The sequence below is a fragment of the Bos taurus genome, chromosome 3 (assembly GCF_002263795.3).
Source record: "Bos taurus isolate L1 Dominette 01449 registration number 42190680 breed Hereford chromosome 3, ARS-UCD2.0, whole genome shotgun sequence".
Classification (NCBI taxonomy): domain Eukaryota; kingdom Metazoa; phylum Chordata; class Mammalia; order Artiodactyla; family Bovidae; genus Bos; species Bos taurus.
The window spans coordinates 17,751,103-17,766,218 of NC_037330.1; the positions used below are offsets into that span (position 1 = coordinate 17,751,103).

At 44.3% G+C, this 15,116-nt stretch overlaps 1 protein-coding gene across 3 annotated transcripts; it reads right to left on the reverse strand.

The window, feature by feature from the left end:
- Positions 1 to 2,388: 2,388 nt before the first annotated feature.
- On the reverse strand, positions 2,389 to 4,248 carry LOC507527 (cornifin-B-like). Of its 3 annotated transcripts, none has more exons than XM_005203866.5 (2): positions 4,162 to 4,248; positions 2,389 to 3,120 (listed from the first exon to the last, which is right to left on the reverse strand). In XM_005203866.5, exon 2 carries the CDS (start codon positions 3,105 to 3,107, stop codon positions 2,694 to 2,696), a length of 414 nt encoding a protein of 137 aa, XP_005203923.1. In that variant the 5' UTR covers positions 3,108 to 3,120; positions 4,162 to 4,248; the 3' UTR covers positions 2,389 to 2,693.
- Positions 4,249 to 15,116: the final 10,868 nt, after the last annotated feature.

Below are 15,116 nucleotides of genomic sequence, written 5' to 3' on the forward strand. Positions count from 1 at the left end.
CAAATTGTCTTCTTTTTCCTTCAGGACACATGGAGACTCGTGGTGCTCCTAGGACAGGAAGAGTGTGAAGGTGAGGAAACCAAGACACATCTATGAAGAGAGCCCAACATCCATTTCTTTATCTGCACTGATGAGCTCTGCAACCAAGCTGTGAACCTGTGCCTAGTTTGCGTTTCAAATCTCTCACCTACAAGCAGGACCCTGCCCTCTAGTGTTGGCTGGGTGACCTGACATTCTACTTCCTGGAGAGGAAAGGGGCTGAAAGAAGAGGAGTAGTGAGCTGCCATCTATGGGGTCGCACAGAGTCAGACACGACTGAAGCGGCTTAGCAGCAGCAGCAACTGAGATGGGGAGAACTCCACCTCGGCCTGATAACCTCATTTAATCCTTGATGGTCGTAAGTTCAAAGTCAGTGGGCAAGACTGCAGTCCTTGGTAGTGAGTGGGGTGGACAGAGTGGAGGGCTTTCCCAGAAAGATTTAGTATTGCAAAGGGGGTTTGTGTGGGATCACACATGCACACAAGACGTGACTGTACTGCCTTTCCTCTCTTTGGGGGCTGTGGTTCTGGAAACTGCTGCAGGGTTTTAGGAAGGTTCTGAAAAATCTTGCCTCTAGCTCATCAATATCTTGGACTGCTTTGCTTTTTTGAAACATGCTAAAGAAGTGTTGTAAATAAATGTAATTTCAATGTATGGTGTAGAAAATGTTTAAACATTTTTTTGTCAATTGACTTCTTCCTTTTATATGTTTATGGAAGTGTAGTTGACAAAGAATATATTGCTTTCAGGTGTACAACATAGTGATTCAACTTTTCAGTTCAGTTCAGTTCAGTCGTGTCTGACTCTTTGCGACCCCATGGACTGCAGCATGCCAGGCCTCCCTGTCCATCACCAACTCCCACAGTTTACTTGAACTCATGTCCATTGGGTCAGTGATACAATCCAACTATATCATCCTCTGTTGTCCCCTTCTCTTCGGCCTTCAATCTTTCCCAGCATCAGGGTCTTTTCAAATGAGTCAGTTCTTCTCATCAGGTGGCCAAAGATTCACCTTTTATATATACATTAATTGATCACCACAATAAGTCTAGTAATCATCTGTCACAATTAAGTATTGCAATATTATTGACAGTATTTGCTGTTCATTATATCCCTGTGACATTTACTTTATAACTGGAACTTTTTGCCTGTTAATTCCCTGTTTATTTGGCCCATTACTTCAAAGTGAAAGTCGCTCAGACATGTCTGACTCTTTGCGACCCCATGGACTATATAGTCCATAGAATTCTCCAGGCCAGAATACTGAAGTGGGTAGCCGTTGCCTTCTCCAGGGGATCTTCCCACCCCAGGGATCAAACCCAGGTCTCCCTTGTTGCAGGTGGATTCTTTACCACCTGAGGCACAAGGGAAGCCCATTACCTCAAACCCTGCCCTTTGGTGACCTCCTGTTCGTTCTCTGTATCTTTGAATCTGTTTCTGTTTTTTGGTATTTGTTTTTTAAAGACTCCACATATAAGTGAAATCATACAGTATTTGTCTTTCTCTATGTGACTTATCTCACTTAGCATAATACCCTCTGTGCCCATACCTGTTGCTGCAAATGGCAAGATTCCCTTCTTTATTATGGCTTATTAATATTCCATTGTGTTTGTATATATCACATCATCTCTATCCACTCATTGATCAATGGACACCTAGGTTGCCTTTTGTATCTTAATTATCTGCTCTCCCTCTACTTTATCTTAATTTTGGCCTCATATGTATTAACCTCTTTTCCTTCTTAAACGTGCCTAAACTTTTCTTTTCCATTTTTATTTGCTGCATTTGCTCTTATGTTCTACTCTGAGAAGTACCCTGTGTATGTGTATATGTGTGTGTGTTTTGTAATTTGGGGGATCTGTGTGTGTGTCTGTGTATGAGTGTATGGGTACGTATGTGTGGATGAAGATGTGTGTGTGTTTGCGTCTGTGAATGTGTTTAAGAGCTTGGCAGGGAGAATGAGTGAAGAATAGATAATCACGATGGAACAGGAATAAAGAAATAAGAAAAGAATAAAGGCAGTGTGGGTAGAGTCAGAGATGGCATGAAGCAGACACCATCTACACTTAGATATGAATAATTTACTCTTTCAAGAAGAAAGTCCTACTCTAGCTACCCAAAGTAACAGACTCTGGCGGTCTTGCCTGCTCTCCCAATGCCAGCCTAGCAATGCTTGTGAGTATAGTCACACACACACACACACACACACAGACACACACACACATGTTCCCGATGTCTAGATCCTTTCTGACTGCAGCTCTCACAAACAGCCCTTACTGCGGGCAGTTTCTGCTTCACGTGAAAGAACCATGAAGGAAGCTATCAGCCAGTAACACATACAGTCCGCTATCGAGTTAAACATATTTAATGGGGGCAGAGCAGGGAAGATTCACTCGATTCCCCCAACCCCAACATCCTCTTCAGATGAGCCCTGAGCAGCAGGAAGACTAGCTCAGCCAGTGAGCTTTTCAACCTGATTCAGAAGCTCAGGAACCCTCCAGACTGAATGTGAGGGAAACTTTTTACAGGGTACAAAGAAGGAGGGGTTATAATTCAGGGTGACAGCACACTCATTGCAAGTGGGACAACAGAAGCAGATGGAGGAGATTCAGCAGCTGGTGCTCAGTTCCTCAAAGGCATGGATGTGGACCACATTACTTCTGCTTGGTCTTCTGCTGAGCTGGCCCTGGGATGACTGGGGAAGGACATGGCTCTGGAACCTTGGGGTGGCAGGGCTCCGGAACCTTGGGATGGCAGGGCTCCGGAACCTTGGGGTGGCATGGCTCCGGAGCCTTGGGGTGGCACGGCTCCGGAACCTTGGGGTGGCAGGGCTCTGGAACCTTGGGGTGGCAGGGCTCTGGAACCTTGGGGTGGCAGGGCTCTGGAACCTTGGGGTGGCATGGTTCTGGAACCTTAGGGTGGCAGGGCTCTGGCACCTTGGTGTGGCACGGCTCCTTGGTTTGGGGGATGCATGGTTCCTGGGGAGGAGGCTGGCAGGGCTGTTTCACCTGATGCTGCTGAAGCTGTGGAGGTGGGATGCAGGGCTGCTTCTGCTGGTGGGAACTCATGCTTCAAAGGAGGCTGAACTTAGAGACAGAAAAGCTGACTCAATGATTTGACTAAACAGAGAAGAAATCAGGTTAAATGCCAAACAGTTTCACTTCAGGGCCCTTTAGAGGAGACAGTCTCTGTTCCTTCTAGCTAAATTTGATAGTTAAAACATGCTTTGATAGTTTCTGAGGTTTTGCAAGAGGAGGAGCTTAAAGGCAACTCATTTCTGTGCCATATCAGGGGGATTCATTCCTCGGCTCCATTTCTTCCCCAGACACGTCACGTCCCTTATTGACAAAACCCAAAACCACATATTAAGTCATTTAGAAAGCGATGTAGAAAGAGCTGCACTGCACACACCTCTAGTATCACACAGAACACCTTGTGACTTATTGGATGAGTCTAGAATCTAAGCTCCTCCTACTTTACTCTGGCCTTTGTGTACACAGGCCTCTCTGAAATGCTTCCCTTCCCATCTCTGTGTGTCCAAATACTCCTCCATCATAGCTCACATCATGCGTCATCACCAGCAGCTCTTCTTGAGCTCCCCCAAACTGCCACTGCCTTTCCCTGACCCCTCTCTGATACCAGTCACTATCTACTTTAGATTTCAGCTACATGTGTGTACATGCATTATCTTCCCTGCTAGGTTGTAAGTTTGTGAGGAAGTTCTGTGACCATTTGATCCCCTCCACAATGCCTAGCACTGTGCCTTAAGTATAATAAATATTCAGTAGAGGTCCCTCTTATGAATTAAAATTTGTATAATAAGTTATCAGAAACAGGGAATAATGGTGTTGCTGAGTGTGTCCTGAGTTCTAGTGGTAACACAACCACTAATTTACCTTGAGAACTTACGAAGATTGTCCTTTTTGACCCGCAGTTCCATAGCTGTCCACTGAAGGGGCTACCTTCACCAGATCTAATGTCCTTTCAAACCCAAACCACGTTTCATTTAAAATAAAGATACCCCAGTATTCTCTCTTCAGCCCTCTTACACGTGTTTGCCTCTGTCCATTTTCCAACAACGATAAAATAAAAATTTCAAATAGATTCTAATCAGAGACTCACCTGGTCCACAGAGAAGAACAGGTTGTCTGGTTGCTCCAGTCGGTTGTGAAGTCAACGGGCCAGCTGGCATTTTATACAATGAATGAGCCCTGCCTCAAGGAAATACAATCATTGGGGGCCCCCTCTGTTTTCCTTCCTTACCTGTCAAGCACGATTCACCTGATTCCCCTCAATTATCAGTTGGCTCAGCTTTGGTGATGAAAACCACCCACTTGATATTCTTTGGCACTGGCTGTATGACAGTGATGTCACCTGGGCCTAATTCCAATTGCCCCTCCCCCGCAGACCCAGAATAGGGCTTATGTGGGGGAGGGGCGACCCACAGGCTTCCTGGAGCGTTTAATGAGCTAATTCTGAAGAAAGGATTGAGTCCTTTTGCGGTAGTGCCACTTTTCTGCTGCCTTTTTCCTTGGGATGGTTGTTCCTCATGTGCTGTGGGATAGAGCACATTTGAGCAGATGAACAAGTGGGAAAGGAAGGGGATCAGATAAGCTGAAGTGGGCACGCGCTGTCTGCCTTATAATGCTAGATGCTAGAGAGCATGGAATTGACTGGTTATAGAGTCCTTGTCTGAAATGTCCTACACCCTTATGTTCATCCCTTCTCCTAACTCCATTAAACTACACACATTTGGAATTACTTAATTATCACCCCCACCACCACCACCAACCTCACCCCTCTCTGACTGGTTGCTAATCTGGGTAAACCTGCTTTGCTTTCACCAACCACACCTTCACCCCTCTCCTATTTCAGAGATTTTCAAGAGCTAATTCCTTTTCTGGGATGAACTTTTCTCTTCACTCCACCCAGCCTTCAGGACATGGCCCTGCCCTCTTTCCTAACACAACTCTATACCACCCCCACCTGAAAACCTGGAAGTCTTTTCTAACCACCTTTACCCACAACCCATTCATGGAGTCCTCCAGGATGAACACTTCCCCACCTCTTGCCCACTTCCTACTCCAGACCCAGCATCTTGAGAATCTTGCTGGCTGCAATGGTTTCCTTCCTCTCTGGATCTGTATCTTTGGGCTAGTGGAGGGTGGGGGGTGCTTTCTGTGCATCAAAAATGTGTCTGCTCAAAACAACAGTTGTTGTTGTTCAGTATCTCAGCCGTATCCGACTCTTTGCGACCCCATGGACTGCAGCACACCAGACTTCCCTATCCTTCACCATCTCCCGGAGCTTGCTCCAACTCATGTCCAATCAGCTGCTTATGCCATTTAACCATTTCGTCCTTTGTCATCCCCTTCTCCTCCTGCCTTCAATCTTTCCCAGCATCAGGTCTTTTCTAATGAGTCAGCTCTTTGCGTCAGGAGGCCAAAGTATTGGGGCTTTAGCTTCAGCATCAGTCCTTCCAATGAATATTCAGGACTGATTTCCTTTAGGATAGACTGGTTGGATCTCTTTGCAATCCAAAGGACCCTCAAGAGTCTTCTCCAACATCACAGTTCAAAAGCATCAATTCAACAGTGTTCCCATAGTAATTTCTGTATCCTCATTCATTCAACAAACGTTGAACAAGTTCTTAATATACACCTGTTATGTCTCATTCTAGGAGCTTTCCCAGTATGAAAACCCCTTCCCCTCAGAGTAAGAATTCCCTAGGGTGAGGGACACAGCCTAGTTCAGAGCCACTAGTTTAATGGAACTCTGAGATCTTCACTAGATCCATGCTTCTCAAGTGATAACAGTTTGAGGCTGTGGACATGAAATAACTCACCCAAGACCAAACAAGAGACCCCATGAGAAAAGGAATTCCACACAGAAATCCTGTGTTCATCTTCGTACTAGTCCATCCTTGCTCCTAATGCCTACAGAGCAAATTAAGCTCAGGTAGGAAAATGACTAAAGGTGGAAAGGGGGAACTCAGCCTTCCTGGCTTGGAGCTGGGCCCACTCAGAGTCCTGGGAAAGCATCATGTGAGTGGCAGTGTGAGGTCAGGAAGAGCTTTGCCTTTTGGGTGAGCCCTTAATATTTGCTAAGATAAATCCTCTTAAGTAGGAAAAAAGCTACTGAATGTTTAAAGTGGCTCTGGGGATAAACAGAAGGTATTTCCAGCACTTCTAAAAATAGAAGGGGCATGAGTTAGCATAGGGCAAAGTAAGGGGCTCATCTAGTTTATCATCGTTCAGTGGACTGGGTCTGAGAGAGGGAGAGAAAGGCTGAAATGCTAAAATGTCTGTTTTGAAGCAGAGTTGTTTTCACGTTGGAGGAAGTCCCAGGGGCAAAGTGACAGAGCTTAGGTGCCCTTAACAGTAATAGCACTGAGGGTAGCAAGAAGATACTTCTGAGCATCTGCCCAGGGATAGCTTCCCTCCACGATGGTCGGATCCTGGAGAGTCTCCTCACCATGGGCTTCTCTTTCTGGGGACATAAGAGCAGGGATTCCCTGAAGGTCCTTACACTGGAAATTTCCTCTGATGTACGCAACATGAAACTGAAGTCACTGCTTCAGAGCTGCCCTCAAAACACAACATGTTACTAGGTGTGGCCTTGGGAGAATCCTAGTCACCCTTAAACCCAGCTGTATAGATAGCTCCTCCTTCCTCTACCCCCAAACACATACCTAAATGTTTACGGAGCACATGCTGGCTCCACAGGTGGTCACCTCTTATGACCCCGAGTCCTAGATGGGCCTCCCACCGTGAGCCCATCATGCTTGGTCCACATCCATCCATGGTGCCTGGTAAGTAGTAGCTGCTCGGTGACTTGGCAATTATAGAATGACTGACTTACTCAGTGAATGGGTGAATGAATGAATGGCATAATCTGATTTCTGAGAAGTCTCTCTTCTTTTGAAATGAGTTGAAAGGGAGAGTAAGGGTTCAGCAAAGCTTAGGGACGGGCAGCTTCCGCTGCCTTCTCCACCCAGTGTTCATGGTCAGCTGGTTTAATGATCTATCTCCCTCTGGGCTGCTACCAGCACCATGATGACAGCTGAGCTCCTAGCCTCTCACCTCACTTTAACACCCCTCTGGGCTTGGGCCAGGTTCTCTTTACCCAAACTCCTTCTCACAGACTCCTGACATAGGGAGCTTGGGGCAGAATCTGTTGCTACATTTGGTAAGATTCTCAGGCCTGAGGAACCTGCTTCCTGCCCTCTGTCCTGTGGTATCAGCCAGCTTGTCTCAGGCTCTGGAGGATCTGAACCCACGTCTGGGTCTTGGCTCTGGATGTCAAAGAATTTCCCTGTCACCCAGTACCCCACCTTGGCTGGGTTCTCCTGCCTGTCTTGACTTGTGCTTCCTGTACTCCACCCCACACTGCTCTGGATCCCGACTCTGTAACTTTCCCTTGACCCCTGACATCATTTTCCCCATTTGTTCATCTGAAGCTCACTAGTGGTTGGCATTAAGTCAGTTCTCCCTTTCAAAGAAGGTCTGCTTTTTACCATCAGGGTGGCGTTAGCCAGTGAACCTAGCCCCATACACTTCCCACACAAAGAAAGGGCAAACTGGGTGGTTTCTGATGGTGAATGCATCTCTCAGAAAGGGTCAACTCCTTGACCTTTCACAGGAGGCTGCTGCTCCTCTCTAGTCAAAACCCAGCTCCCCTCTGGGCCAGCTGGGGAATCTTTCCTCTACTAGCTCCCTCTGAGTGTGGAGCTAGTTCCTCAATCGTGCACAGAGCAAGGAGGGGGACCCCCACACTTGTGAACACAGTGATCACACTCTTCCTTTGCTGACTGAGAACACTCCCTCCTCCTTTACTTCCCCAAGGCCCAGAGCACATAGGGACTGACTTGCCAGATTCGAAAGCCCATCATTTTAGCATAGGAACCCATATTTAAAATATGGTAACATCTAGAAACAAGTGAGAGTTTTACTGCCACCTCCCCCTGAGCACTGTGGGGAGCTCAGGATACCAGAACGTTGACCCCCACCGTACACTTCAGGCTCGGATGTTTAAAGGAAAACAAAGTCTATAACACATGGTGCCCCCATCTATAAAAGAAGAGGAGGAGAGGAAACACCAGACCTAGGTGTTTAGAAGCCTCCTGGATGCTTCAGCACAGGAGGCAAGAGAAGCAGTAGTTGCCGGCATGAATGCTGAGCTGGAGAGAGCATGGAAGTCCTAATGCTGGAGAGCTTCTACCCAGCCCAGTCCCCAGGGAGCAAGAGAGAGAGGTGGAATATGGAAGGGGTGAGGTCCAGGCAGCACAGCTTCTTTCGTTATTGGGATACAGCTGATTTACAGTGGTGTGCTAGTTTCAGTGTGTTAGTCACTCAGTTCTGTCCCACTCATTGTGACCCCATGGACTGCAGCTCGCCAAAACTGTTAGTTTCAGGTATATGGCAAAGTGAATCAGTAATATATATATCCACTTTTTTTTTCCAGATTCTTTTCCCATGTAGATCATTACTGACTTCTGAGTAGAGCTCTCTGTGCTATCCAGTAGATCATTATTAGGTATCTATTTTATATGCAGTAGTGTGTATATGTCAATCTCAGTCTCCCAATTTACCCCTCCCCATCTGGCGTGCTGCGATTCATGGTGTCGCAAAGAGTCGGACACGACTGAGCGACTGAACTGAACTGAACTGATCTCCTTTCCCCGCTCTGGTAACAAAAGTTTGTTTTCTGTATCTGTGACTCTGTTTGTGTTTTTATAGATAAGTTCATTTGTAACATTTTTAAAAGATTTCTCATATAAATGATACGATATTTGTCTTTTTGTTTCTTACTTGCTTCCTTCATGACAACCTCTAGGTCCATCCATGTTGCTGCAAATGGCATCATTTTGTTCTTTTTTATGACTGAGTGATATTTCATTGCCTATATCTATCTATATACATTGTATATATCTATAGCTATAGCTATATATACCACATATTCTTTATTCACTTCTCTGTTGATGAACGTCTAGGTTGCTTTCATGTCTTGGCTATTATGAATAGTGCTTCGTGGCTTTAGTGGAAGAATCAGATAGAAACCTGTCTTCCTAAGAACAGAGTTCTTTACCCTCCCTCTTTTCTTTCCCCTGAAAGGATGGATAAAAATTTAAATCTGGCTTCTTTTACTCGAGGTAGGAAGAAAGAAAGGGCCAAGGCTTAGTGTCCGGCCCAGTTGTTATGCTCTTGTTAGTCAGATGACCTTGAGCAAGTTACCGAACCTTTCTACACTTCAACATCCTATTTTTTTATAATAGGAACTTTAATTGTATTTCACAAGATTACTGTAAAGATTAAATGAAATGATGCTTCAAACACTATTAGGATGAATGAATGTTGTACATAGTCATTCTTGGTAATTTGTCTGTTTCCTTTCACTTCAAATCTCATGAATCTTCTTTCTCTTGTCTGTGTGTTTTTCCTTTTCTTCTCTCAGTGTGTGTGTGTGTGAAAGAGAGAGAAGGGACCCAAGGACAGGGTGCCCTTCTAGAGTGGGACCACATGCTCGGGCTTTATGGTTGCTTTATCTCCTCTCATTTTTTCTATGACACTTTCAGATGCACATGTTTGTCATATTATATACAAGTTATTGGATAGTGGCAATGACCACACAGCCCATACTTTATTCAAGTTGGAGTGCAGGGGATGGCTAAAGTTGGTGATCATGCAATGATGTGGACATGCCCTAGGTAAGGAAATGGAGGCAGAAAAATGTAAAGGAACTCTCCCAAGAGATAATAAAAGTAGGATGTGCCAGGACACAGTCCCTTAACAACTTTGCCATATTGCTTCTCAATACTTGTGGGATATTCTATATGCTGGAGAGCTACTCTTAGAAGGAGGAGAGGGTGGATAGGACAAGGAATAGGACAAGGAGAAGAAGAGGGAGCGGAGGGAGGAGGGGGAATCCTGGTTGGGTCCTGACATTCTCACACAGCTGAACAAGCATTTCCCTATCTGTTGTCTTTTCTAGACAGAGTTTCTCTATCTTGAAATAGAAGTAGGATAGGATATAGATGATCAAAGCATACACACAGAGAAAAAGAGGCTACTGAGTTTTGAAATGGAATCAGGAATGGTTCAGATTTATATCATAGATAAATGCTCCCCCACTGATCACTCATTGCCCCTTGGGCTGTTGAAGGGGCAGACTGATAACCACATGACTAAAAGCATCTTTGGACAGAGAATCCAAAACCCTGTTGGAGGTGACTGCTGTTTGCAGTTGTTGGTTCCCTCTTGTTTGTTCAGCTGTGCTGGCTTCATCACTGATCCACCTCTACAGAAAACACCTCCAGAGTGCAGAATGGCTTCTAGATGTCACAGATTTGAGGGGTCTTCCATGGTGGTCCAGCGGCTAAGACTCTCCTCTCCCAATGCTCGGGCCCAGTTTCAATTCCTGGTCAGGGAACTAGATCCCAATGCTGCAACTAAAGATCTCATGCACCACGACTCAGACCTGGCACAACCAAATAAATAAATATTTTTTAAAAAACAACAATAAATTTAAAAATATAGATCACAGATTTGAAAACATAAAGTCTCGTGTTCAAGTTCTAGCTCTGCTCCTTACTAGCTGTGTGTGTGTGTGAGAGAGAGAGAGAGAGAGAGAGAGAAAGAGAGAGATTGGAAAAGTTTCTTAATAATAATAGCTCCTATTTGATTAGGGCTTCCCTGGTGGCTCAGTGGTGAAAAATTTGCTTGCCAATGCAGGAGACCCATGAGACCCTGGGTTCAATTCCTGAGTTGGGAAGATCCCTTGGAGAAGACATGGCATCTACACAGTTAAACTTTGTTCTAGGCACTTGACACTAATCCCTACAATATCACTGCTAGGAGTAGGTCATGAAAGCCATTCTACTGATGCTGAAGCACAGAGAATGTCCCCTGCCCAAGTTTACGTGGTAAATAGGTGGAAGGGCCAAGAAGCAAATTTAGTGATGTGACTTTGAGACCTTAATCAATCTCAACTTATCTTACCAATAAGTTAGGAACAATAAGATTTGCTTCCAGAGCTACGGTTCAGTGAGATTATATATGTAAAGTGACTATTGTAGTGAGCATAGCATAGCAGATAGATTCTAGATATCAAGTACATTTCTTCTCCTGAAAGTCTGAAGTACATCTGTTGTTAGAAACTTATCTCTAGTGACTCAGAACATTCCATAATTTTCTTCACTTGTGAAGTAGTCAACCATTTATTTAACACATAGTTGCTGAATGACAACCACATGTCAACATGGAGTCCCAGCCTATATGAAGTCTGGCAGAGAAATGGGCAGCCTTCTGTGAGCTTCTGGGACTCAGTATCCATCAGTGAGGAATGTTCCCCTAACTGACCTAAGCATAAGAGTCACTTGGGGTGCTTGTTAAAATACAGCAACAACCTATTCATCTTCATGTAATATGAGTAGCCAGAGGACACCTGGGGATCTGTATTTCTAAAGTGCTCATCAGGTGGCTTTTGTGATCAGATAAGTTAGGAAACACTAGATTCTAAACCCAATGGTTTTTCTACCTTGATTGAAAGGGACATTATCTGGTATCTTTAAAAATATCCCTGTGGACTCCACTTGAGATTTATTTAATCAGTTGATTAAAAAAAAAAAAAAAGTCCTCAGAGGCAAGCAGGTTTGAAAATCATTGCTCCAACAGAATATCTCAACTCTTAGGACTTTAATGCAGACAAGGATCCCCAGTCCCATAACTCCTTCAGGTGGAAGGAGGTACAGGGTGGTGCTAATTTACTGGGGCACTTGTTCATGTTGATGCAACTAGATGCCTGTGGATGTGAGTGTTTGGCCTAAGGATATTGGGAACCTTGGAAAGCAATTAAGTCCCATTGAAAGAAGGCTAAGTACTTCCACATACCCTTGAACCCCCTCCTTCCCTCCAGGGAATCATCAAAACACAGGCTCAAGCTGGTTTGGCTGGGCTGGTTTTGGACACGGTGGCCTGGAGCTGAGAGATGGTTCTGTGTCACCTACCTGTATACCGTCATGCTCATGATAGTGAGAATTTTTGGTGGTGTAAGGGAAGCAAGATTTTACCTCTACCCATTTTAGGATTTTGCCTAGGACTCCTTTAAAAAACAAACAAATAAAAAAAGATCAACAAGAGAAAATCAGTTTATTAATGTGCGCAGTGTACTTCACTCTAAAACAAAAAGTAACTCAGAGCTGTGGCCTAGGACTGTGGCTTGTACAGCATCTTCAACAAAGACCAATACATCTATAGAGAAATGACAGGACAAAGGAAAGCAATTTTAGGCTTCCAAGGGCAGCAGACTGTGGGAAGGTAAATAAATAGGTGAGAACTAAAGGAGGAAGATTGGTTTGCAGATTCCTCTCCTGCCATCTCTGGTCTGATGAGATTCTATCTCCAGTACTAGAATTTATATTCTGTGTTTAGGCCAAAAGGGGAGGGGCAGGGGGTGGATTTTTCTGTGTTTGCTGTTTCTTAATTGCCTTCAGCTTGAAATAATTTTTTATGTCAAAGAGGCATATCTGGGGTGACATATTCTTATTCCCTTCAGTGGATTAGAGGTCTATGCCTCCCACCTCCAGGAAGCTTCTGGCAGGGCCAAATTATGAACTTTGGAGTCCCAAAGTACTGAAAATTATAGCTTTCCACCTCCCTCCTTCCTCTGCCAATTCAAAATAAATCTTTATTTTTCAAAACCTAAAATGCACAATTGTAGCTTTTAAAAAATATTTTCTGGTTTACTTTCATCTGAAATTGTTCATAAATCTGACATTCTTTCTTTTTTTTTTAAGTCTTTATTGAATGTGTTACAATATTGCTTCTGTTTTATGTTTTGGGTTTTTTTTTTTTTTTTTTTTTTTGGCCATGAGACATGTGGGATCTTAGTTTCCTGACCAGGGTTTGAACCTGCACCCCCTGCATTGGAAGGTGAAGTCCTAACCACTGGACTGCCAGGGAAGCCCCCTGACCTCCTTTCATTTCTTTATTCTCTCATTTTTTGGGCTTTGCCCATGCCCAGAACATGTGGACTTTACATATTAGATCAGCAGATGCACTCTTATGGGAATAGGGAGGGTGGGGTAAGGAATAGCACTTACAAAAGTACAAAGCGCCCCTCACTCCAATTGTCCATTGGGTTTTCCAGGCAAGAATACGCCATTTCCTTCTCCAGGGGCTCTTCCTGACTCAGGGATTGAACTCACATCTCCTGTGTCTCCTGTGTTGCAGGCAGATTCTTTACTTGCTGAGCCATTGAGGAAGCCCTACCTCAATGCATGGATCCACCTAATTGTTGGGCAGAAAAAAAACATCCAATCCAAACTTCTCATTTTATGGACAAAGGACCCAGGTTAAGGGACTTACTGAAAATCATAGGTCTATTTAGTAGCAGAGCTAGAACGAGGACGCCTGTCCCTTCTTTCCTGGACCCGAGTGCTCTCCATGCTGGGAAAGAGACAATTTACAATAGCGTAGATTCCTGAGCCAGAAAAGAGACTTCCATATGGCCACTCTCTAGGTAGAGGGGTATCCTTATGCTAATGTTTCGGAGCTACCTTCCCCAGTTGTAAAAGGTGGTTGTAAGACCAACGATTTATTGAGCATATACAATATCCAGTCAATTTATAGATATTATCACCACAAAAATTCTGCAAATAAGTGTTATTAAACCATTACAATTTTTCACATATGAGAAAACTAAGTCTCAGGATCTAAGTGACTGGATGCAGGTGGACAGCTAGGAAACAAGAGATCCTGAGATTCAATACTGTTCAGTCTGACTATAGAACCCATGCCCCTTTCTCCAAAGGAACTGTCAGAACATCTCCAGTGCAGACACCCACACCTGGGCACTTGGCCTCTAAGGGGCTCTTGGCCAGAAGAGACAGTGGCAGAGAATAGGAACCGACCAGGTTTGTGTTCACCCAGTTGGGCAAGTGGGTCAGGTAGGGCATTGTTTTGCTCTGGGGTAGAGAGAATTTTCCTGGCAAGTCAAGGAAGAGGGATAGCAAGAGAAAATGGCAATGAGCCTTCCCTCCATTTCTGTAGTATTTAGAGTTCTAAGAACACTTTCCTTTCTGCAGAAGAACAGAAATATTGTTTTAATCTTATTGATTTATTTTGAATGGGGTTTGAAGACATGATGGGAGAGGAAATTAGTGAAGTACACACAAGGAACATTGGGGGAAAAAAGCATCATTTTTCAAGTAAATTAAGGTTGGAAAAATAACCTTTAAAAAATTGGAAGCAGGGTATTATATTGGAAACTGTGTGTGTGCTGTCACTTCAGTCGTGTCCAACAATTTGTGACTCCATGGACTGTAGCCTGCCAGCCTCCTTTGTCCATGGGATTCTCCAGGCAAGAGTACTGGAGTGGGTTCCCATTTCCTCTTCCAGGAGATCTTCCTGACCCAGGGATCAAACCTGCATCTCCTGCATTGCAGGCAGATTCTTTACCACAGAGCCACGAGGGACGACCCATACGGGAAACTGCATGCAGTTCAGTGAAATTTCACAAAGTGGCTGCATCCGTTTATCTAGGACCCAGATAAAGACATAGAATTTGACCAGTTTCCCCTACTACAGCCTTCCAGCCTTCCTCTCACCTTCTTGTCATTCTGACTCTGTAAATAGAATCATTCACTATGTGCTTTTAATGTCTGCATTCTTTCCCTCAAGACTGTGTTTATGAGATTTGCCCACGCTATGTAGGATAATGTGTCCAATGTCATTGTTTTGTAGCATCTCATTGTATGATTAAATGGGTGTTTAGAATATTTTTGGCTTGGACTTATTACAAATTCTGCTGCTATGAGCATCTTCATACATGTGCTTTAGTGTCACGTGTACACATTTCTGTTGTGTATACCCTAAAGAATGGACTTGCTGGGATGAGATGTGTATGCTCAATGTTAGAAAGTACTGTGCAATAGTTTTTCAAAGTGGCTGTCCCGTGTAGGCTCCCATCAACAGTGTATGGGAGTTCCGATTTATCCATTTCTTATGAGAACCTAGTATTGTCTGGGTTTTTAGTTTTAGCTAATATGTTGGATTGTGTAGTGGTACCATGCTTTCATT

Bases quoted from the DNA above. Each gene is read 5' to 3' on its own strand.
- LOC507527 (XM_005203866.5), bottom strand. From the start codon at position 3,107: ATGAGTTCCCACCAGCAGAAGCAGCCCTGCATCCCACCTCCACAGCTT.